At 38.5% G+C, this 25,460-nt stretch overlaps 1 protein-coding gene across 1 annotated transcript; it reads left to right on the top strand.

Annotated features, from left to right (window-relative positions):
• The first annotated feature begins 1,566 nt into the window (after positions 1–1,566).
• ZNF235 (zinc finger protein 235) lies at positions 1,567–24,704 on the top strand. Its single transcript, XM_008054725.2, has 4 exons — positions 1,567–1,622; positions 4,557–4,683; positions 5,624–5,719; positions 21,849–24,704. The coding sequence occupies exons 1-4, from the start codon at positions 1,608–1,610 to the stop codon at positions 23,822–23,824; spliced, it is 2,214 nt and encodes a 737-aa protein (XP_008052916.1). The 5' UTR covers positions 1,567–1,607; the 3' UTR covers positions 23,825–24,704.
• Positions 24,705–25,460: the final 756 nt, after the last annotated feature.

Here is a 25,460-nt window from a genome sequence, read left to right as displayed (position 1 = left end):
GGCCACCTCTGCCTCCTCCTCCTCGCCGCAAAATATCGGGGAAGTTACTTATCTCTCCCCGTGTCAGTTTCCTCGCGGCTGTTAAGGATCAGTGTGTTCCCAGTGATGTTCGGGGGAGAATTAAACGAGATTCTGTATGTACAGAAAGCTTGAAAACAGTGCCCAGTGCATAGCATGATGCTGGGCGCTACCATTCATTTACTCCCACACTCAGGCGCCTGCTGTTTGGAAGCCCCTCTGAGCCTGGGATGGGGTCGGATCTCCTCCAGCTGCGGACCCCCGCGGTCCCTTCTCTGATCATTGCCTGTCTGGGACTGTTCCCGGATTCCTGGTCTTTTCTAGCCTCTGGTTTGGAAGGGAGGATGGCTGCCCGCTGGAGCCTGGGGGAACCGGCGTTTTATCCCAGAAAGAGAAGCGATCGCGATCACAGATTTGCTGAGTGCCTGAGGTGTCGCGAGGCCCTCCTAAGTGATCAGCATTTTGTGGTTATTGTTAAGAATCCCGTGTTGTTACCTTAAAGGCAACACTTTTTCTTGAGAGTTCCAGGTTTTTATTAACCATGACCTTCAGGCATGCGGGAAAAAAGACTGTTGCCGCTTCTTCAGCTTAATAACGTTTGCAAGTAATTATACCCATTGAGGGGGGAAAAGCCAGGGCAGTTTAACGGTCATTACCAACGGAGCTAATTGTATGTGAAGCAGCGAGTCATAATGGCAGACTTTTCTGAGGGTAAGGGGAACTCATATGACAGAGCAATCGTCTCTTGACTCCCGCATTTTTTAAAAGATTCATTTTTTGGCCGGACTCGTTGGCTCAGCCTGTAATCCCAGCACTTCGGGAGGCCGAGGCAAGAGGATTGCCTGAGACCCACCCGGACAACTTGGCGAGACCTCGTCTCTACAATAAATAAAAAACTAGCGGGGCATGGTAGCGCACGCCTGTGGTTCGGGCTACTTGGAAGGCTGAGGCGAAGGATCGCTGGAGCCCAGTAGGTCCACTCCAGTCTGGGCGACAGAGTGAGACTCCAACTCAAAAAAAACCAAAACACAAAATAAAGATTCATTTTTTGGAAATCACATTCACAAGGGCAGTCCTTAAAAGCATCATAGCATCTGCTTGTCAGAAGTTGCAGAAAATAGAGAATACGGTTGGTATGATTGTCCCCATTTACAGGCGACTGAATTGAGGCATAGAGGTTACTAACTTGCTCAAGGTTTACATTGCTAATCCGTAGAAAATAAGTAGAAATGCCAGAATTCGAAGGCAGGCATTTTGGCAACATTATGTTACCCGGTCTGTCTGCCTTTCGTTTCTTCTCTGGCTCAGAAAGAATAATCAGGGAGCTGCAAGAAGCATTTGGATGACAGTTCTGAAATTGTTCATAAACAAAAGCAACTGGCTCAGGGACCCTGGTGGTAGCTAGAATCCAGCTTCTGTTCTCAATAAACTATGTGCAGCTGTGTCTGCCTTGAGAAGGAGCATGTCATTCTGTTCATGTGAAGTGCCATGTGAACTCATGGTACCCCAAGCCTATCTCAAAATGTTTTTCCCTTCCCCAGTTTTGCCTTCCCAGAGCTCTGCTTTTTCCTGGAAGGAAGAGAAGAAAAATGACCAAGTTCCAGGTAAGATTCGTTTGCCTTCTGTTTCTTAAAATGACATCTCATTTCACAAAGACTGGGCACTTTGTTTCTTTCTTAAGAAAGGAAACTGGGAACTAAAGGCACTTGAAGGATGTTTTGTGCCAAGCTCTTTCCAAATAATAGTATAAAAATTAACAAATACTTTAAAAATAGAAAACAACTCTCACATTATAAACATGATTACAAATCATTTTTCCACATTCCTTTTTATTTGCATTCATTGGTATACGTTGCATTAGGGTATAATTTTGAATTTTTAAAGTTTAATTTTTTATCACCTACATTTTAAATGGTCACATCATTTACCATAGTTTACCTAATTCTATTTTTCTTCTCCATATTTAAATGGTTTATGAATTTTGTCATTTTAAAGGCATTGGCAGTGCAATGCCAGTTTTCCTACATATAACTTGTTCTTCTCAAATAGGAATTCTGAGAACTCTACCATTTGTGTGTGCATATGTGTGTTTTGTCCTTAACGTTTTAGAAGACTTAGCTGTTTTCTCAAAAGTGGTTCCTCATTTTGTGGAGAGAATAAAGTATGGCTTGGTGTGGTAGGATCTGACTGAAAATAATTTCAGTTGTTTCAAACAAGAGGGTTTAGATTTTTCTTCTTTAATTCTAAGTGAAACCATATATTATAATTATCTGTTTTATTGATTAACATGTTAGTGTATTACAAAGAAACACATATTTATTTATTTATTTTTTTGAGTTGAAGTCTCATTTTGCCACCCTGACTGGAGTGCAGTGACATACTCATGGCCACTGCAGCCTGACCTGCTGGGCTCAGGTGATCCTTCTGCCTCAGCCTTCCAAGTAGCTGGAGCTACAGGCACATGCTACCACACCCAGCTTATTTTTTGATTTATTGTAGAGATGAGGTTTCGCCAAGTTGCCCAGGTTAGTCTTGAACCCCCAGGCTCAGGCCTCAGCCTCCCAAAGTGCTGGGATTACAGGCTAAGCTACCATGTCCAGCCACACATACTTCATTTAAAAGTCAAATAGCATTAGGGGATTTGCCAGGCATTTACTTCATGGAACAGCTTTGTGAGAATGTAGATGATCTTACCTAATTCTAAACATCAAGAGACAGGTTTGTGAACCTTCAGATATCTATTGAAGTCCACTTAATGCCCGACTGACTCTAAAGATTCCAGTACCTAAACTAAGAGTTTCAAGTGTTCCATTTGGGTGAAGAAGAGACTCAGAAAAAGAAAGTTCTCCATTCAGGGACCTTAGGCCTTGTTATATGTGTACCTGGCATGTCCTGGGGGATGAAAGCCTCCAAAAATATCATTGTGCCTTACCTGGTCCCTTTCTTAGTTCCTGGCTCTGTACTAGATGTGTCACCTGGTTGTTTAGTATATACATGCTGAGAACTCCAGACAAAAAAAAATACAGGAATGAAGAGAGTCTTTAGTTTAAAATTTTAAATTTCCTTACAGAAAAACACAATACCCAACGTTATGAGACAAATAGAAAATGGATAGTGGTGGGAATTTATGCTAGAAAAAGGCTTAATATGCCTAATGATTATCTTATGCATTAGGATTGAGCAAAGGATGTAAACCACTAATATGTGAAAAAATATCAAAAGATGATCTTTTTAAAAAATTAAACAAATGGAAGTTTTTTAAAAGAGATGTTTTAATCACTTACCAACTTACCCTAGATTTAAAAAATAAGATTTTGTCCAGTTTTGGCCAGATTATGGAGAATTGGGAACACTTATAATCTCTTACAGGAAGAGTTAACTGAGAAAGCTGGGCTCGGTGGCTCAGCCTGTACTCCCACGCCTTTGGGAGGCTGAAGTGAATGGATTGCCTGAGTCCGTGGGTTCGAGACCCGCCTGGGCAACTTGGCAAGACTTCATCTCTACAATTAAAAAAAAAATTAGCCGGGCGTGGTAGCGTGTGCCTGTAGTTCCAGCTACTTGGAAGGATCACCGGAGCCCAGCAGGTCGAGGCTGCGGTGGCCGGGAGCGGCCACTGCACTCCAGTCTGGGCGACAGAGTGAGACTCCAACTCAAAAAAAAAAAAAAGAAAAGAAAATTTCCATTATAGTAGTCAAATAAAGGTGTATACATAGTTTTTGACAATGCAGTTATCATTCCTTGGAACTTACTAAGTAAATAGTCAGACAAGTTGGCTGAGCTATATATAAAAATATGGTCTTTTGCAGCAGTGTTTATAATTTTAAGGTGTAAAATTACTGAATTGTGCATTGTTTGGAATGTTTGAATATATTATAGATCATCACTTTTTTGAACTACTGTGCAGCCACGAGTGTGATGAAATAAATGATGATATTAAAAGTAATAATAGCTGACATTTGTTCAGTACTTACTGTATATGTCACATACTGTCCTAAGTTCCTTACATGTCATCACTATTAAATTTTTTCAAAGATCCTGTGATATAGATCCTATTATACAAAAGTGGAGATTGAGGTATTGAATAAGTTAGGTGAGTTGTCCAAGCTCTCAAAAGTAGTGATGAATAGAGCCTTGGAATGTGAACTGAGGTTGTCATTCTCCAGAGCATGTGCTCTCAATCTTGATCCTGAATGCTGCTACTACTAACAGATATGTCATGTTTGAGAATACAGAGAATGAACTATGTACCTGCCCCAGATCATTAATGAAGGCCTGTTACACTGGCAGGTGGTGACAAAATAGTGATACTACCCAGTGAGAGAAGATGGATATTATTAAACACTGTCAGGAAGAAATTAACAAAATTTTTTTTATATAATCTGGCACTATCAGTCAAATTATAAAATGTGTGTTTACCATGGTTTAACAAAGACAGCTCTAGGGACATAACTATATAAAGTGTACCATGTTATATGGACAAGGTATTTTTCTTTTTCCATTGGGTATAAGATGAAGGTTATGTGTGCTTGATATTGTAGGAGGCAGTGACCTTCAAGGACGTGGCTGTGGCCTTCACCGAGGAGGAGCTGGGGTTGCTGGACTCTGCCCAGAGGAAGCTGTACCGAGATGTGATGCTGGAGAACTTCAGGAATCTGGTCTCCGTGGGTGAGGACAGGTGCCCTCTAATTTGACAGCATTTCTCAACCTCCGCTATAGACATTTGGACCAGATAATTCTTTGTTATAAGGGGTTATCCTATGCATTTTAGGATGTTTGGTAGCATCCTTGGCCTCTGCACACTAGTTCAAGGCTTTGGGACTCCTCAGAGACCAGAGTTTTCCAGTTCCTCTGTAGCACAGAACAAGATGGTTCTGGTCTTTGCTCCAAGACAGACTTTTGTCTTTTATAAATGAACTGTAAATGAACAGTTGTGTTTGGCTGTTTCTGGCTCCTTTAGTCAGGGTCTCACTCTGTTGCCCAGACTGGAGTGCAGTGGCATGCTCATGGTCAACCTGGCGTCGACCTCCGGGCTCAGGTGATCCTTCTGCCTCAGCCTTCCAAGTAGCCAGAACTACAGGCATATGCTACACATGGCTAATTTTTTGATATATTGTAGAGATGAGGTCTCACCAAGTTGCCCAGGCTGGTTCGAACCCCTGGGCTCAGGTAATCCTCTCACCTCGGCCTCCCAAAGTGCTGGGATTATGGGTTTGAGCCACTGCACGTGCACAAGTTTATCTTTTATAAACTTGTGGGTCATGATATGCTGGTAGTCATGAAATTAATAAGCAGCATTAACATTTCTGTAATAAAATAGAATAGCAATATCAGATTTCCTTAGCTAGAATGATGCACATGATAACTACAGCTGCTTGCAGTAAGAAGTGTGAAAACAGATATTGGTTTGAAATAGGTTATTTAATCTTTTATTTTGATAGTTTATATAGGATAATAACGTATTTCTAATGATAGTAAATGGATTTCTTACAGTGTGTTTTGATAAACATTGTTTGGGGGCATAGGGTGGAGCCTTACATTATAGAATCCAAACCAAAACTTCTCAGTATTCTTTACCTTTAATGTTTGCACTTGAATCTTTTCACAGGACATCAGTTCTTCAAACCAGATATGATATCCCAGTTGGAGAAAGAGGAAAAACTTTGGCTGAGGGAGTTCCAGACCCCAAGAGGAAGGCATTCAGGTGAGAACTGTGCAGCTGGAGTCATTGTAGGTGATTGTAGGTGATTCTCCTTCTACTCAGGATAATTTCTTCTCCACCCAGCTACCAGGGAGGCCTTTTGAAAATATGTCACATCATGTCACTCCTTCCCTTCAGACCCTCTACTGGCTTCCCATTTCAATCAGAGTACATCCAGTGTATTTAAGAAACTTGTAAGCCTATATAATGTTTGCCCACTTACCTTTACCATTCTCATCTTTTTCCTGTCATTTCCCCCTTTCCTTGTCTCTACCAGCCTCACTTTTTCCTCAAGCACGACAATTGTGCTTCTTCATCAGAGCCTTTTACTTGCTTTTCTCTATCTGGAGTGCTGTTGTCCTCTAAACCTCCAGGCACTTTTTCTTATTTCATTTGTCTTTCTGCTCGGAAGTCATTTCATGAGAGACCCTGTCTGACGAGCCTGTTTAAAAATACCATCCACCCTTTACTCTCCATGTCCTTAATTTGCCTTAATGTATACCTAAACACTACACTGCTAGGTTTGTTAACATATATTTATTTTTTAATTGTGGCAAAATATACGTAACATAAATTTTAACATGTTAAACATTTTTGAGTATATAGTAGCGTTAAGTACATTCGCATTGTTGTGCAACCATCAACACCATTCATCTCCAGAACCTTTTCATTGTTCCATACGGAAATTCTATATCCATTAAATAATGACTCCCAATTCACCTTCTCCCTCCAACCCCTATTAATCACTGTTCTGCTTTCTGCCTCTGTGAATTTGACTATTCTAGGTACTTCTTTTAAGCAGACTCATAATATTTGTGTGTGACTTATTTCACTTAGCATAATATCTTCAAGGTTCATCTATGTGGTATTATGTTAGAATTTTCTTTTTTAAGGCTGATTAATATTCCTTTGTAGTATGGAATAACATAGGGGTTAGGGACACTGACTGCCCTTGTGTCAAAAATCCACATATTACTTTTGCCAGAAACTTACTGCTAGTAGTCTACTGACCAGAAGCCTTATTGATAACATATACAGTTGATTAACACGTTTTTTATTTTATATGGATTATATGCTGAATTTTTACCAAAAAGTAAGCTAGAGGAAAGAATGTTATTAAGAAAATCAAGGCTGGGCACAGTAGCCTACACCTATAATCCCAGTACCTTGGGAGACCAAGGTGGGAGGATTACTTGAGCCCAGAAGTTCAAGACCAGCCTGAGCAGCACAGTGAGACCCTGTCTCTAAGAAACATTTTAAAAAATTAGCTGGATGTGGTGGCACACACCTGTAGTCCCAGTTACTCAGGAAACTGAGGCAGAAGGATCGCCTAAGCCCAGGAGATTGAGGCTGCCATTGCCCTTCAGCCCGGGTGACAGAGTGAGATCCCAACTCAAAAAGAAAAAAAAAAATATATATATATATATATATATTTTTTTTTTTTTTTATATATATAAAAAATAAAAGCTGGGTGTGGTAGCTCCTCATGCCTATAATCCCAACACTTTGGGAGGCTGACACAGAAGGGTTGTCTGAGCACAGGGGTTTAAGACCAGTCTGGGCAACATGGTAAGACCTTGTCTCTATAATAAACCAAAAAATTAGCCAGGTGTGGTGGTTTGTGCTTGTAGTCCCAGCTGTTCTGAAGGCTGAGGTGAAAGGATTGCCTGAGCACAACAGGTGGAGGCTGTGGTAGCTGTGATTGTCCCAGTGCACTCCAGGGTGGACAACAGAGTGTGACTCCAATTCAAAAGAAAAAAGAAAAATCATAAGGAAGAGAAATATGTTTACTATTCATTAAGTGGAAATGAATTATCATAAGGGTCTTCAGAACCTCATCATCTTCACATTGAGTAGGCTGAGGAGAAGGTGGAAGAAGAGAGGTTGGTCTTGGCTATCTCTTGGGTGTCAGAGGGGGAAGGAAATCTAAGTGTGAACTTACTAGCCTGCACCCATGTTGTTCAAGGACTAACTATATACCAAATTTTCTTTATCCATTTATCTGTCAGTGGACATTTGGGTTGTTTTCACCTTTTGGCTGTTGTGAAAATGCTGTTATGTATATTTGTATGCTAATACCTGTTTGAGTCTTGCTTTCAGTTCTTTGAATATATACCCAGAAATGTAATTGTTGGATCATATGGTAATTCTGTATTAGTTTTTGAGGAACAGCCATAATGTTTTCCACAACAGCTACACCATTTCATTTTCTCAGTAGCAATGCACAATTTCTCCATATCCTCGCCAACACTTATTTTCTATTTTTCTGGTAATATTCATTTGAATCGGGGGAAAAAGCCATCTGACTGAGTTTGAAGTGTTATCTCATTATGATTTTGATTTGCCTTTCCCTAATGATTAGTGATGCTGAGAATCTTGTCATGTGCTTATTACCACTTGTATATCTTTAGAGAAATGTCTATTCCAGTTTTTTGCCCATTTTTGAATCTGGTTATTTGGTTTTTTTGTTGTTGAGTTTTGAGAGTTCTCTATATATTCTGGATATTAATCCCTTATTAGATATATAATTTGCAAGTCTTTTCTCCAATTCTTTTTGTTACCTTTTGTACTCTGTTAATAGTGTTTATTGATGCACAGAGTTTTTAATTTTCATGAAATTCAGGTTGTCTTTTTTTTCTTTAGTTGTCTGTGCTTTTGCCCAAGAAACCATTGCAAAATCCAGTGTTGCAAAGCTTTTGCCATATGGTTTCTCGAGGAGTTGAATAGTTTTAACTTTCACATGTAAGCTTTGATGCATTTTGAGTTAATCTTTTTATATGGTATAGGTTAGGGGTCCAGCTTGATTCCTTTGCATGTGAATATCCAGTTTTCCCAGCACTATTTGTTGAAAACACTGTTCTTCCCCATTGAATGATCTTGGCACCCTTGTCAAAAATCATTTGACCGTATATGCAAGGTTTATTTCTGTTCCATTTGTCTATATGTTTGGTTACTATAGCTTTGAATAAGTTTTGAAGAAGTGTTAGTCCTCCAACTTTTTTCTTCTTTTCAAGGTTGTTTTGCCTATTTGGAGTCTAATATGCGATTCTATATGAATTTTAGGATGAGTTTTTCTATTTCTGCAAAAAAAATGGAATTTTTATAGAAATTGCATTGAATCTGTAGATTGCTTTTGATGATATTGATGTTAAGTCATTCAATCTGTGAACATGGGACATCTTTCAGTTTATGCCATCTTTAATACCTTTCAGCAGTGTTTTATAGTTTTCAATGTACAAGTCTTTTACCTCCTTGCTTAAGTTAATTGGTAAGTAGTTTATTTATTATTTTTTTTGCTATCTTAAATGAAATTGTTTTCTTAATTTCTTTTTTAGATAGTTTGAATTGGTGTATAGAAACACAACTGACTTTTGTGTGTTGACTTTGTGTCCTGCTACTTTCCTCAGTTGATTTATTCTAACAGTTTTTGTGTGTGGAATCTTTTGGGCTTCTACATATATCTTCTGTAAACAGAGATAATTTCACTTCTTCCTTTCCAATTTTGATGTATTTTCTTTGTTTTTCTGGACTAATTGCTCTTCTAGGACTTCCAGTACCGTGTTGACTAGAAGCGGTAAAAGCAGGCACCTTTACCTTCTTCTGATACTGGAGGAAGAGCTTTCAATTTTTCACCATGGAATGTAATGTTTGCTGTGGGTTTTTCATTTATGACTTTTATTATTTTGAATTAGATTCTTTCTATTTCTAGTTGTTTTTATTATGAAAGAATTTTTAATTTTGGCAAATGCTTTTTCTACATCAGTTGAAATGATTATGGTTTTTTCCTTCATCCTGTTAATGTAGTATATTACATAGATTGATTCTCATGTTAAACCATCTTTGCATTCCAGGGATAAATTTTATTGATCATGGCGTATACTCCTTTTAATAGGTTACTGAATTCTGTTTACTAGGATTTTGTAGAGAGTTTTGGCATTGATGTTCATAAGAAATATTGGGCCATAGTTTTCTTTTCTTTTTTTTTAACTTTTAATTTTTTAATTTTCAAGATGTGGGGTACAATTCAGGGTTACGTATGTAAATATTTTAATTTCCTTTTCTTACAGTATCTTTGTCTGCTTTGTTATTAGGACAATGCTGGCCTCAGAATGAGTTAGGAAGTATTCTCCCCTCTTCAACTTTTTGGAGAGTCAGTTGGGTTGGTTTTAGTTCTTTAAATGTTCAGTACAATTCATCAGAGAAGCCTTCTGGTCCAGGACTTTTCTTTGCTAGGGGAGCTTTTGATGGCTGATTTAATATTTTTAGTATTTATAGGTCTATTCATATTTTCTGTTTCTTTCTGACTCAGTCTTAGAAGATTGTGAGTTTCTACGAATTTGTTCATTTCATCTAAGTTATCCAGTTTTTTGGCATACAGTTGTTCATGGTACTCTCTTATAATCCTTTTTGTCAGTATTAATGTTCCCAGGTCCATTTTTTATTTTAATGCTTTGAGGCTTTTCTGGTTTTTTTTCTTAATCTGTCTAAATGTTTGTCAGTTCTGTTGATCTTTTCAAGGTACTAACTCTTAATTTTTATTGATTTTTTTCTGTTGTTATTTGTTTATTTACTACTGCTCTAATCCTCATTAGATTTCTTCTTTTCTACTGCCTTTGGGCTTAATTTGTTCTTTTTTTTTTCAGTTTCTTAAGGTGTAAGGTTATGTTGTGATTTGAGCTCTGTCTTTTACTCTGTTACCCAGACTGAGTACAGTGGCACAGTCACAGCTCACCACAGCCTCAAACTACTGGTCTCAAGCAATCCTCTCACCTCAGCCTTCCAGGTGACTGGGACTACAGGCATGTGCCACCACACCTGGCTAATTTTTTAATTTTTTTGTAGCGACAAGATTTTGCTATGTTGGCCAGACTGGTCTTGAGCTCTTGGACTCAAGCAGTCCTCCCACCTTGGCCTCCCGAAGTGTTGAGAGTGCAGGTGTGAGCCACCAAGCCTGGTCTGTTTTATCTTTTAATGTAAGCATTTACAGTTATACATTTTCCTCTTAGTGCTGATTTTGCTGCATCTCATAAGTTTGGCATATTGTATTATTTTTGTTTATCTCAAGATATTTTCTAATTTTCCTTATGATTTCTTCTTTGACCTTTTGGTTGTTTAAGAGCATATTGTTTAACTTTCACATACGTAATGAATTTTCCAGATTTCCTTTTGCTATTCATTGCTAGTTTCATTCCATTGTGATCAGAAAAGATACTTTGTATAATTTCAGTCTTTTTAAATGTATTTAGTCTTTGTGTGTGGTTTAACATATAGTGTATTCTGGAGAATATTCTCTGTATTTCAGAAAAATATTTATTCTGGTGTTGGTGGCGGGCTCTGTGTATGTCTATATCTATTTGTTAGGTCAACACTGTATAAAACAGAAAATTGGTTAATTCTAAAATGGTGTGTGTCCTTCATTAAGATAATCATATAATAAGCCACCAAACTGAGGGACATGTGTCATAAAAATGACTTAATAGGATACCATTTGTAATCCTGTAAACTAGTTCAGTTTTAACATTCTTCCTTACATCTTTTTTGATACTGAAAACTGGATTGACAATTTTAAAGATTAATTTTCTGTTTTATCACCTCTCCTCCCACATAGTCTCCTGTTCTCCTTTCATGACTAACCCTTTTATTTTGAAAATATTAAAATACACAGAAAAGTAAATTGTACAACAAATGCCATGTATATCCATAGTGTCCTAGCAGTTAATAACTTTCTGCTGTTGCAGTTTTATCTGTCTTCCTTTTATTTTTGCAGGAGTATATCATATCACCTATGGATATATCAGTATCTGTAACAAAAATTTTTTATTGTCACTTAATACCCATTCTATGATCAGTATGTTCTCATGTATACTTATTTCTTCCTTTGAGTTATCCAATATTGCATTGTTTGTGTTGATATCAAGTTGTTCCTACTTTGACCATTAGGAGCTTTTTCAGGTTGGCGTCTATGTCCTTTTGATATGCCTCCATACTTAATGTTTTTGATCACTTTCTTACCTTCTGACTTTACAAGTTGTTCTATCCTCATCATGTATTTTCTTGCCCTGCCTCAGAATTAGCCTTTTGTTTAAGGTCCCCTGGTTTCTTTTATTTTACCAAAAAAGCCAGCTGGGGTTTTGATTGGGAATGCATTGAATCTGTAACTAACTTGGGAAGATTTGACATCTTAACAAGGTTGAGACTTCTAGTCGATCAGTATATTGCATCTCTCTCTATGTATTTGTCTTCTTTAATTTTCCCAGCAATGTTTTATAATGTTCAGCGTATAGGTACTACATATCTTTAATTTTGCAGAAGTGTCATTTTTTGATGCTACACAAATCAAATTGTGTGTGAATTTCTGTTTTCAATTTTTTTACTTCTGTCATATAGGAACACAATTGATTTTTGTGTATCAACTTTACCTCATTTTTGTGCTATCAACCTAGCCTGCAACATTCCTAAATTCACATGTTAGTTCTAGAAGCATTTTTGTACATTTCTAAAGATTTTCTCTGCATAGAATCGTGACTTGTGTAAATAAAGAATTTTACTTTGCCCTTTCAGATATGTATGACTTTTGTTTCCTTTTGCCTGAGGGCAAGTAGAAAGCATTTTGTCTTTCACCATTGAGCATGGTATAGGTTTTTTATAGATGGCCCTTCATCAGTTTGAGTTCCCTTCTGTTTTAGTGTAGTAAGAATTTCTTATGAATAGATACAGTATTTTGTCAGATGCTTATTTTGCGTTTACTGCAGTGATCATCTGATTTTTTTTTTCTTTATGCTGTTAATGTTGGTGAAATGCATTTATTAATTTCACTTGCATTCTTGGTATTAACTCTACTTGTGCATGATATAGTACCCTTTTTATTGTGTTTCTTTTTTATAGGTCTATATTTTATTTTTATTTTAAAGATGTGGAATGCATTTCAGGATTAGGTATACAAGTAGTCATCATACAGGTAAAGTTTGGGCCTCGCTTTAGTCCCCACTTCGCATAGTTTGAGATCAGATACCCTTATTAATGTTATGCCCTCTCCCCCTCCCAGCAGTATCCCAGTACTGCCAGCTCCTTTCTTATGGTATTATGGTAAATGTTCAGGGTACGCTTATGAGTGAGAACATGTAGTACTCACTTCTTTGTTTCTGTGCTAGATCACTGATTATTATAGACTCTAAATTCATCCAAATTGGAAAACAAAATTTTCTCTGTATTAAGGATTTTTGCACCTATATTGAAGAGGGATGTTGATCTTCATTTTCTTTGCACTTGTCTAGTTTTTATGTACTAGGCTTAAATGATAACTTGGGAATTATACCCTCCTCTTCTTTTTTCTGAAAGGCTTTGTAAAAGACTAGTATTATTCCTTCTGTAAGCACTAAATTGAATTCACCAGTTCAGTTGTCTAGTATTGAAGTTTCATTTGTATGAATGCTTTTATGAATTCAATTAATGATTTAGAATTTTTACTTTTCTTTTAACAGCCTTGGCAATTTGTATGTTTTAGGAAATTAGATTATTTCATCTAAGTTGTTGTATTTATATCCTTACTTCCATGCCATCAAAATTTATAATATTCCCTCTTTCATTGCCTGAGGTTGGTAATATTTGTCTTTTCTTTTTTTTTTTTAAAACTTCAAATTTTTTATTTTAAAATTATGGGGTACAATTCAGGGTTAGGTATACAAATATTCATTGTGCAGGTATCCTTGTTGATGAGGTGTGTCCCCTCTTCCTCAGGCAGTTTCCCACTACTGCCAGTCCCACCTCCCCACCACCCCACACCCCCGCTGTTTCCCACTAAATCCTTTTCTTATAGTATTACGATAGTTGTTCAAGATCGATTTATAAGTGAGAACATGTGATACTCAGTTCTTTGTTTCTGTGAAAGATCACTCAGTATTATAGACTCTGAGTCCATCCAGATTGCTGCAAAGTTCATGATTTTGTTCTTCTTTATGGTTGCATAATATTCCATTGTGTATATGTACCACATTTTAAAAATCCAGTCCTCTTTTGATGGGCAGCCCAGTTGGTTCCGTGTTTTTGCTATTGTGAACAAAGCTGAGATAAACATATGTGGCAGGTATCTTTTTTATAGAGCGATTTGAGTTCTTCTGGGTATATTCCCAGCAGGGGAATTGCGAGGTCATATGGAAGGTCGATTTTTAGAACTTTTAGAAATCGCCACACCGTTTTCCACAGAGGCTGTACTAGTTTACACTCCCACCAACAGTGTAGAAGTGTTCTCTTTTTGCCACATCCTCTCCAGCATCTGTTATTTTTTGAGTTAGTGATAATGGCCATTCTGACTAGAGTTAGGTGGTATTGCATTATAGTTTTAATTTGCATCTCCTTAATGACTAGTGAGGCTGAACATTTTTTCATGTATCTATTGGCTGCTCATATGTTTTCTTTTGAGAACTGTCTATTTATATCTTTTGCCTACTTTGTAATGGGGCTGTTTGTTTTTTTCTTTTCAGCACATTTGAGTTCCTTGTAGATCCTAGATGTTAGGCCTCTGTCAGACATGGAGTTGACAAATATTTTCTACCAGTCTGTGGGCTGTCTCCCTGCTCTCTTGATGGTTTCTTTGGCTTTGCAGAAGCTTGTCAGTTTGATGAGGTCCCACTTATCTGACTTACCTCTTATAGCATGGACACTTAGGGTTTTGATCAGGAATTGGTTGCCAGTTCCAATTTCCATAACAGTGTCCGCTGCATTTTCTAAGGTTTTTATAGTTTGAGGTTTTACGTTTAGGTCTCTGATCCATTTAGAGTTAATTTTTGTGTGTGGCAATAGGTAGGGGTCCTGTTTCAATCTTCTGCATGTGGTCAGCCAGTTTCCCCAGCACCATTTACTGAATAGGTTCTCCTCTCCCCAGTGATTGTTGGTGGAGACTTTGTCGAAGATGAGTTGATTGAAAAATTGAGGTTTTGCTTCTGGAGTCACTGTCCTGTTATATTGATCTTTATACCTGTTCTTGTATCAATACCACGTTTTAATTATTGTAGCCTTATAGTAAAGTGTTTTTGTTTTTGTTTTGCTGAGGATTGTTTTGACTATTTGTGATCGTTTATGTTTCCATATGAATTCCTGTATTGTTTCCAAGTCTGAGAAGAATGATGCTGGTAATTTAATGGATATTGTGTTAAATCTGTAGATTGCCTTGGGGAGGGTGGACATCTTAACAATGTTGATTCTTCCTATCCATGAGCATGGAATATTTTTCCATTTGTTTGTGTCTTCTTGGATTTCTTTGAGCAGTGTTGTGCAGTTTTCGTTGTAAAGGTCTTTCATTTCTCTCATTAGGAAGATGCCAAGGTATTTCTTTTTTTATTTTTATTTTTTGGTGCCTATTGTGAATGGGATTGTGGTTTTTATTTAGGTTTTGTTTGTTTATTGTTGGTTTATAGGAATGCAACTGTCTTTTGCACATTTATTTTATACCCGGAGACTTTACCAAAGTTTCTTATCAATGCAAGGAGGTTTTTAACAGATTCTCTTGGATTTTTGAGGTATAGAATCATGTCATCTGCAAAGAGGGATAACTTCCTCTTTTCCTATTTGGATACTCCTGATTTCCTTCTCTTGTCTGATTGCTCTAGCTAGGACTTCCAATACTATGTTGAACAGGAGGGGTGAGAGTGGGCATCCTTGTCTTGTTTGGAGGGTGGGCATGGGGGCCACATTGTTTTTGGTCAAAAACTGCTGAACACTCAGTGTGGTGTGGGCAGGTGCATTGTTAGGGTAGAAGAACCTGCCACCTGTTTTGCCACAACTCAGAACGTTTCTTCTGCAGATTGTCTCTCACAACATTGCCAGCTGGTACGCTGATGCCATTGGGTTCCTAGAACACTTACCTAGTGGGGGAAGCCTGTGCTACAGGGGGTCTGTCCTCCAAAATATAATTCTGGGTATTTTGGGGCTCCCCTCCCCCCCGTATGTCTGTTAAGTCCAGTTGGTATATAGTGTTATTCAAGTCTTTTGTTTCCTCTCCTGTCTTCTGCCTGATTCTTGTTATTGAAAGGGGAGTATTAGGCAGTCCCCTCAAGTCCCCTCCCACTGTGGGAGCTTTTCTATTCTCTCAATAAATCCTGCTTTTTCAAAAAAAAAAAAAAGGAAAGAGGAGTATTAAAGTCTCCACTATGATTGTAGAGCTGCCCATTTCTCCTTTCAATTCTATCAGTGTTTGCTTCATATATTTAGGTACTCTGATGTCTGGGTATATATGTTTATAATTGTGAGATCGTCTTAGTAATTTGACCTTTTTATCATTATATAATGTTCTCTGTATCTTACAATAGTTTTTGACTTAAAGTTCTTTTTGTCTAATATTGTATATCCATTTCTGCTTACTTTGGGCTATTTGAAAGGAGTGTCTTCTGTTCTTTCACCGTCAGCCTCTGTGTGTCCTTAGCTCTAAAGTCTTATCTGCCAGGCTCGGTGATTGAGCCTGTAATCCCAGCATTTTGGGAGGCCAAGGCGAGTGGATTGCCTGATTTCGCGGGTTTGAGATCAGCCCAGGCAACTTGGCTAGACCTCGTCTCTAAAATAAAATTTAAAAATAGCTGGGCATTGTAGTGCACGTCTGTAGTTCCGGCTACTTGGAAGGCTGAGGCAGAAGGATCGCTGGAGCCCAGCAGGTCAACGCTGGTGTGGCGGTGAGCGTGCGTGCCACTGCACTCCAGCCTGGGTGGAGGAGTGAGATTTCAACTCAAAAAATAAAAATAAAAAATAAAAATAAATAAGCCGGGCTTGGTGGCTCAGCCTGTCATCCCGCGCCTTTGGGAGGCTGAGGTGAGTGGATTGCCTGAGCCTGCCGGTTCGAGAGCCGCCTGGGCAGCGAGACCTCATCTCTACAATAAATCAAAAAATCAGCCGGGCATGGTAGCACACGCCTGTAATTCCAGCTATTCGGAAGGCTGAGGCGGAAGGATCGCCGGAGCCCAGCAGGTCGAGGCTGCGGTGGCCAGGAGCGGCCACTGCACTCCAGTCTAGGTGACAGGGTGAGACTCTGACTCAAAAAAAATAAAAAATAATGTCTTAGATCTCTTATAGATAGCACATAGATGAATTCTGAGTTGGTTTGTTTTAGTGCCTGAAATAGTTTATTGATGATTATTATCCACATTTCCATAAACGTTCAAAGTAACCATGACTAGTATAGGTAGTTTTTAAAATTTTTTCATTTGAGAAATGAAAGCTCCACAGGAAGCCACTTCATTTTGTGTGTAGCAAGAATCAAGATTCCAAAAACTCAGTTGTGACTTTAAAATAAAATGAAAACCAAAAAACAGACCCTGCTAGCAAACTGCATCTCTTTTGGTGATTCTCAGAACCAACAGTCCTGGCTTTACACATAGAAAATAAGCTGATTTGATAATATAAGATCACTAGAGGTAAGTCTCTGTAGATAAGATTTAAAGATCTTTCCTCCTGATGATTTAAAGTTTTATTTTATTCCAATGTGAACAGCACCAGTCCGCAACTTTGCTACTTTTCCTTTCACTTTCTGTGATTGTAATTCTTATAACAGCAGTACTATTATCATTTCTTCCTCTTTGTAGTCAGGACTGGACAACCCATGTAACACTGTTCAGTTTGTAAATAGAAAAATTAAGCCTCAGAACACACATAGGGTTTCTCTTACATTTTCATTCCATAGCACATCAGGTGTTTGTTATAAGCTTTTGCTTCTCTCAACACACCACAGAAATATATAAGAAACCACGCTTTCAACCAGCAAATATTAACAGAACAAATAAAACGAATATTTTATAGACCACATATTATAATTACATCCTCTTGACTAAATCAATTTGTATAAATCCATGTATGTATCCACTGTATATTTATTGTGAGTCTACCTGCCATATTTACTAAGAGTGTCAAGTTTAGGTTCTTCAAATGAAAGTGCTTCTGGCAACAAACCATTTGTGTAATAGCCTTAAATTCTTAAAAAAAAAAACCAAAAAAACTTGTTTTAAACCTCTTTAGAAAATGTTTAGTTCTTTCTAAAAAGCAAGACTACACACCAAAACATACTTTGTTGGGAAAACTAATTCATCCATGTACTTGAATATACCCCAAATATCTTAAATATCTTACTTTTATTAAAGGATATCTTACTTTCGGCTAGGTGCAGTGGCTCACACCTATAATCCCAGCACTTTGGGAGGCCAAGGTGAGAGAATTGCCTGAGTCCACGGGTTTGAGATCAGCCTGAGACCTTGTCTGTACAATAAATCAAAAAATTAGCCAGGTGCAGTGGTACACACCTGTCGTTCCATCTACTTAGAAGGCTGAGGCAGAAGGATCACCTGAGCCCAATAGGTCGAGGCTTCAGTGGCCATGAGCTTGCCACTGCACTCCAGCTTGGGTGACAGAGTGAGACTCCAACTCAAAAAAGGGGGGGGGGAGGATAACTTACTTTTATTAAAGGCAGACCAACTTAATTAACCATTGTCTAGAATTAAGATATTTAATTATTATTTCATTCCAGAAAATATTAGAAATCATTTGGCCAAAACTTTGAAAAACAAACACTTCCTGTCCTTTACATCAAAAAAGCACAGGTAATCAATATAACCGTATATGTATTTATCTACCTTAACATTTCCATTCATTTGCATTTTATTGTAACAGTCTTGTACGCAATTTTCCTGCAAAGGCTTCCTCCCAAAAGATACACTAGGTGAACATCCTTCAGAGTTTTTTTCCACTAACTTCAGGTTAAATTTCCACATCTATGTCCTGGTCAATTTACTATCCTTGCTTGTCTTTCCAAAATGGTGGCACCAAAAGATTTGTGGGGTGAGAAGAGATCACTTTCCGAACTGCAGCATTTACGCATCTTCCACAAATCAGCAGAGTTAGGCATTTGATTGTTTAACAGAACAAAGCTTTAATAGCATCCAGGAGGACGGACGGGCAAACCAGACGTACACACTCTTCACTCTTCCATTTGTCAAAAATCAAAACAGAAAAATCTGCACACACACATGAAAGGTATCAATAATCATCTCTTTTTCTGTTGCCACAACTTGTTTTAGTATTGTCCTTCCTTTGGTCCATCTCCTGTGATTGTCCTGTAGGCTCCCCATGCCAAGGACTTGAAGAGCCCAGTTCGCCCGTTGCTAACAATTTCTCAGTGTCTGAGAGAGACAATGAGTTCCTCAAGTCTAGTTCGTTTGTAACTATAAGTACAGGAACTCCTTGATTTTCTAATATCCTAGTTTATAAAGTTCAGTTTTGGCTTCTTCCATCTTTCAACATCAACAGAGTCGAAATAGCAAACACAATGCCATCTGTGCGTCTCGTGTATGACTTCCACGGTGGCCTCAGTTTTTCCTGCATCCCAGAAGTAAAACTGACTATTTTAGAATTTCCCAAGGTATCTTAGTTATCTCAGTGTATGTCCTTTGGTGGGTATGGTATTTACAAACTCATTGAACTGCATACAGTTTGTATTAGACAGTTGTCTTTCTAGCATAGTCCAGACCCAGAATGACAATGTGGAAGGACTGAGACGAAGGCAGGCTGGCAGGACGGAGATCTGATTTAGTCCATTCTCCGTTTCCAGCTGCAAATATGTGTCCTAAATTGAAATACCCTCTTCTTTCTGCTTTAGAACTTCTTTTCCTAGGGGATCCAGCTATAAGACTGCTTGCTGCCCTTTTCTCGTCCTGATTAAACCTCTCACCTAGCTGCTTGGGAGTTGTGCTGATAACCTGTCTGTGGGTATTAGTGAGGCTTGGGAGTGGCAAGGGATAAGATGCCACTTCTAGGGGTCCTGGGTGGTGTCACGTGCTGGGCTGCTGGTTTTTGTGGGGGTTTTTTTGAAATCTGTCCTGCCAATTTATGTCATGTTATTGGGGAGTTTAATCCAATAGCATTTAAAGTAATTACTTACAAGGCAGAATTTACTCTGACCATTTTTGTTAATTATTTTCTATATGTCCTTATGCTCTCTCTTGTCTCTCATTTCCTCCCTTAATGTTTTCCTTTTGTGTTTAGTTGGTTTTTTGAAGTATATGTTTTGATTTTCTTCTCATTTCATTTTACATACTTACTGTAGCTTTTTTTTTTGTGATTACCATAGGGATTACATAAGACATGTACTAAGGTTATTAAGACATACTAACCTTTTAACAGTCTATTTTTAACTGATAAGTTGCATACAAAAACCCTTATCTTTTATAGCTCTGCCCCCTTTATGTTGTTGATGTTACAAATTATATTTATGTATCATATACTCATTAACATAGATTCATAATTATTTTATGTGCTTTTGTCTTAAATATTCTATAACAGGATTGAAAGTGAAATTAGGAACCAAGATTTTAGTAATATAGGTCTTTATATTTGTCTGTAGATTTACCTTTAGTGGAGAACTTTATATTTTCCTATGGCTTCAGGTTACTGTCTGGGGTCCTTTCATTTCAACTTGAAGAACTTCCTTTAGCATTTATTGTAGGACATGTCTCTCATTTTTTGTTTATTTGGAAATGTCTCAATTTCACCCACATTTGTGAAGCACAGTTTTGCTAGATATCATATACTCAATTCACAGGTAATTTGGATTTATTTTTTTCTTTTAGCACTTTATCATCCCACTGCCTTCTGGCCTGCAAGGTTTCTGCCAGGAAAATCCACTGATAATCTTATTGAGGATCTCTTATATGTGACAAATTGACTTTCTTTCCTCAAATTCTGAGAATTTCAGCCACCATGTCTTTATATTAGCTCTCTCCCTCTTTCTCTCCTCTCCTGAGACTTCCCCTATGCATGCATCCATTTGCTTGATGATTACCCATCAGTCTCTTAAACTGTGTTCACTTTTCTTTTTTTTTTTTTTTGCTCCCAGTCTCGATAATTTTAAGTGACCTGTCTTCAAGTTTGCTGATTCTTCTGTGTCTTCTAATTTTCAATCCTCTTACTGAATTTTTTAGCTTCGGAATTTGGTACTTTATGGTTTCTGTCTTTGTTGATGTTCTCATTTTGTTCATGAATCATTTTCATGATTTAGTGGTCTGTCAGGATTCTCCTGTAGCTAATGGCACGTGTTTAAAATAGTTGTTTTGGAATCTTTGTCAAGTTACTCAGAGAGGCCTGTGCCTCTTTAGTATTTGTTTCTGGAGATTTTGTTTCTTTGAATGGATTCTTTGTTTGCCTTCTGATCTTTTGTTGAAAATTAGGCATTTGGGAAAAAACAGTCACCTCTCTCAGTCTTTGTAGATTGACTCCTTTCCGAGGAAGACCATCACTAATTAGCAGAGCATGTTTTGAGCCATGTGATGTGCTGGGATGAAGGCTTAGGTCATCTCAGGTCTTTTCCTAACATGTATCTTGCCTGAGCCTGTGTGTGCGGGCGTGCACATGTGAGTGTTCCAGTTATCTCGTATACACAGGTGCTTTTAAAGGTCTTAAATTCTCAAAGAGTCTCACTCTGGCTTCTCGGAGCCTTGTGTGTTGTTCTCATTCTGTGCCTGTAATCCCTTTTCCTGGGCCTCTGCAGGTCTGTGGTATCCTTGTAGCTTTCTCAAGCAGTGCCCACTTATGCCTTCTGTTGTTTTCTTCATCCTTGCCTTGAGTCATACAAGACAGAAACCAGCACCTCATGCAGGCCACAGACAGGACACTGCACATAAGGTCTGCTCTGCTGTCCTGGTGGAGGGAACTGAGAGCTGAGCTGCTGCTTCTTTCAGATCATGCCATGCTGCAAATAAAAACACAAAACATTGAAAGTAGCTGTGTGTACTAGAGAATGGGTGGATTAAAAAAAAAAGCACATACAGGCCCAGCAAGACACATGCTCAGAAAAGACATGAAAAGACCTTAAGCCCTTACCCTGAGCTGATCCCAAATTTGCTACCATTTTATTTTCTTTTTCTGAAAAATTTTTTTCTGAGCTTTTTACTGTAAGAAGTATCTACCATTTTAAATATGGTTTTTTTTTTCAACCTTCTCCTGGTTGTGACTGATTTTCAGAGCCCCTATAAATTCATTTTAGCTAGTCTGTCATTTTTTAATGTTTCTGTGAGGAAGCAAAGGCTTAAAGCTACCTAAAGTTCGCAACCTTGCTGATGTCAGTCTCTCAGACCTTAATTCCTTATTCTCTCTGTGCTTTCAGGAGACAGTCATCAAAATGAGATGGAGGTTCTTCACCAAGCAGGATTAAAGTGCCTTTCACTGGAAGAGCTTTCATGCTGGCAAATCAGGAGACACGTTGTAAGCAAATTAACCAGACATCAAGACTCCCTGATAGATATTGAAGGAAAGAGTTCTCAGTGCCCCAAGCAACATGATTCCCCCTGTCAAGTGGGAGCAGGAGAATCTATTCAGGCTTCTGTAGATGACAGCTGTCTGAGGAATCTGATAGGGGATCATTCTAATATCATTGAAAATCAAGAATTACCAACTGAGAGAGTTCAGAATTCTTGGAGTAAAATATATTCGAATGAGACTGAGAATTATCAAAGAAGTTGTAAGCAGACTCAGATGAAAACCAAATTATGTATATTTGCTCCATGTGTTGACATTTTCGGTTGCATTTCACACCACCATAAGGATAATGTAGTGCACAAAAGAGATCAGACTCATAGCAGCAGTGATTGCGGCAAAGACATCCTCACGATTTCACCTCTTACCCAGCGCAGTATCCACACAGGACAGAACACCTACCAAGGAAGTGAATGTGAAAAAGCCTTCAGTGGTAGCTCCAGTCTTGAACTTCATCGCCAGGTACACTTGGGAAAGAAGTCCCCTACATGCAGTGCACACGAGGACACCAGTTATAGGCCAGGTATTCCTGTTCAACAGAGTGTTCGCACAGGGAAAAAACGCTATTGGTGTCATGAATGCGGTAAGGGTTTCAGCCAGAGCTCCAACCTGCAAACTCATCAGAGAGTCCACACAGGCGAGAAACCCTATACATGCCACGAGTGTGGTAAGAGCTTTAATCAGAGCTCCCATCTTTATGCTCATTTGCCTATTCACACGGGAGAGAAGCCCTACAGATGTGACATTTGTGGGAAGGGCTTCAGTCGTAGCACCGATCTGAACATTCACTGCAGAGTTCATACTGGAGAGAAGCCTTATAAATGTGAGGTGTGTGGAAAGGGCTTCACGCAGAGGTCACATCTTCAGGCCCACGAGAGAATCCACACTGGAGAGAAACCATATAAATGCGGAGATTGTGGTAAACGGTTTAGTTGTAGCTCAAATCTTCATACCCACCAGAGAGTCCACACTGAGGAAAAGCCATACAAATGTGATGAGTGTGGTAAGTGCTTTAGTTTGAGTTTTAATCTTCATAGTCACCAACGAGTCCACACAGGAGAGAAACCATATAAATGTGAAGAGTGTGGGAAGGGTTTTAGTTCAGCCTCGAGTTTCCAGAGCCATCAGAGGGTTCACACAGGAGAGAAACCATTTCGATGCAATGTGTGTGGTAAAGGCTTCAGTCAGAGTTCATATTTTCAAGCCCATCAGAGAGTCCACACTGGAGAAAAACCATACAAATGTGAAGTGTGTGGAAAGCGCTTCAATTGGAGCTTGAATCTTCACAATCATCAGAGAGTTCACACAGGAGAGAAGCCTTATAAGTGTGAGGAATGTGGTAAAGGTTTCAGTCAGGCCTCAAATCTTCAAGCCCATCAGAGTGTCCACACTGGGGAAAAGCCATTCAAATGTGATGCATGTCAGAAGCGGTTCAGTCAGGCCTCACATCTTCAAGCCCATCAGAGAGTCCACACCGGAGAGAAACCATATAAATGTGACACGTGTGGTAAAGCCTTTAGCCAGAGGTCAAATCTTCAAGTCCATCAGATAATTCACACTGGAGAGAAACCATTTAAATGTGAGGAGTGTGGGAAAGAATTCAGTTGGAGTGCTGGTCTCAGTGCTCATCAGAGGGTCCACACAGGGGAGAAACCCTATACATGTCAGCAGTGTGGGAAGGGCTTCAGTCAGGCCTCACATTTTCACACACACCAGAGAGTTCACACTGGAGAGAGGCCTTACATATGTGATGTCTGTTGTAAGGGCTTCAGTCAGAGATCACATCTCGTCTACCATCAGAGGGTCCACACTGGAGGGAATCTGTAGAAATGTGATGTGTGGCATAGCTTTCAGTTAGGGTTTACGTCTTCGTCTCCATTGGGAAGTCTGTGCTGATGACTGTGGAAATGTTCCCTCAGAACTCAGAAGCTTCAAAGTATCTTCCCTGGAAAGAAGCTCTCTAAAATGCTGTGTTTTTATTGAAGACTCAGTTGGGACATCAGATTTCACAGATGAGAAAAAGTATTTTTTCTATAAATATGATCAGAGTTTATGTCGAAGTTCCAAAGTGTCACAGTTCTCAAGACACAACACAGCAGAAGAATCTTATTCATTAGAGTCTACCCAGGAAGAGGCCTTACTTTAAGAAAAATATAATGATTGACACACAAAATTGATGTCAACTGAAATGTAACCTCCATGTAGGGAGATTTTTTTTTTTTTAAACCACTATCTCTACCATGTAGAACTGTGCTTGGCTCATAATAGGGCCCAGCAATTAGTGAAGAAAGTGGAGAAAATCCTTATCACTAGGACAGATATTTGAAAATTGTGGTCAGTTTCCTGCCCTAAATACATATTAATTTATAACCAAAAGGAATCCTCCAAGTAGCCTTAATAACATTAAGTTCAGGAAGTATTAAAGTACAGAAAATCATGTAATACTACCATCCAAAGTAATACGAATTTGGACAAAAGATTTGTCAGTGGATTCCATCTTTTATCCAGTCTCAGTTCTTTGTATAGACTATTATCAGTTGTGTACAGTGTAAATTTTAGTATCATTAGTTTGTACTTTATAGACTGAAAAATACTGTTTTTTTAAATTAATAATGCAACACTGCAATTTACATACTTTTGGGACCTGAATTTATTGGAGTTTAACTCTGGAAGTGTAAAAGGTAGTTACTGATGACAAAAAGTTTTTTAGTAAACTTGAATTGTTCATAATTGGTTTCTTCTCATTATTTCTATTCAGGCTAAGTTCAGATTGCTTTTCTATGTGTAGTCCTTCATGCATCCAGATGTCTTTAGAAGGAACTTCAACAGATTTCAATCACATTAATTTTGTCAAATTCCTCCGCATGAAATTGGAGGGCGGGGGGGTAGAAATCCGTTGAGTTTTGATTGCGTATATTAAATGTAACTATTTAGATGGATTACCATTTATACAGCACTCTGTGCTCAACACCTCCTGGTGTAGGTGAACACCAAGTACCCTTTGACCTGGTAGTCCTAGTATTAGAAATTCTGCTTTGGAGATTATAACAAAAGTGAGATTGTGCACAAGAATATCCTGAATTCAAAAAGAGGGAAATGTCAGTAAAAGATTTGAATAAATCATATGTCAATGCAATATACAGCCTTCTGTGACAGGAAAAGGATGCACATTATTCATGAAATTACTAGGCTAGAGACTTCCTGGTTTGAAGTCTGTCTACCTAAATACGTGGTTTATACATTGAGATAACGTACGGAATGATGTGAATATGCTGACAATGATTTACTCTGGACTGGAGGGCTGGGATGATTTTTTTTTCTTTAACTTTCAAAAAAAATTTACAAGCCGGGCTCAGTGGCTTAGCCTGTAATCTCGCGCTTTGGGAGGCTGAGGTGAGTGGACTGCCTGAGCCCGTGGGTTCGAGACCCGCCTGGGCAACTTAGCGAGACCTCATCTCTACAA

This window comes from Carlito syrichta, unplaced genomic scaffold, assembly GCF_000164805.1.
Source record: "Carlito syrichta isolate Samal-C Ts95f unplaced genomic scaffold, Tarsius_syrichta-2.0.1 Scaffold79488, whole genome shotgun sequence".
Taxonomy (NCBI): Eukaryota; Metazoa; Chordata; class Mammalia; order Primates; family Tarsiidae; genus Carlito; species Carlito syrichta.
Note: the sequence above shows the minus strand (reverse complement) of the source record. Positions and strands in the feature narration are given on the sequence as shown.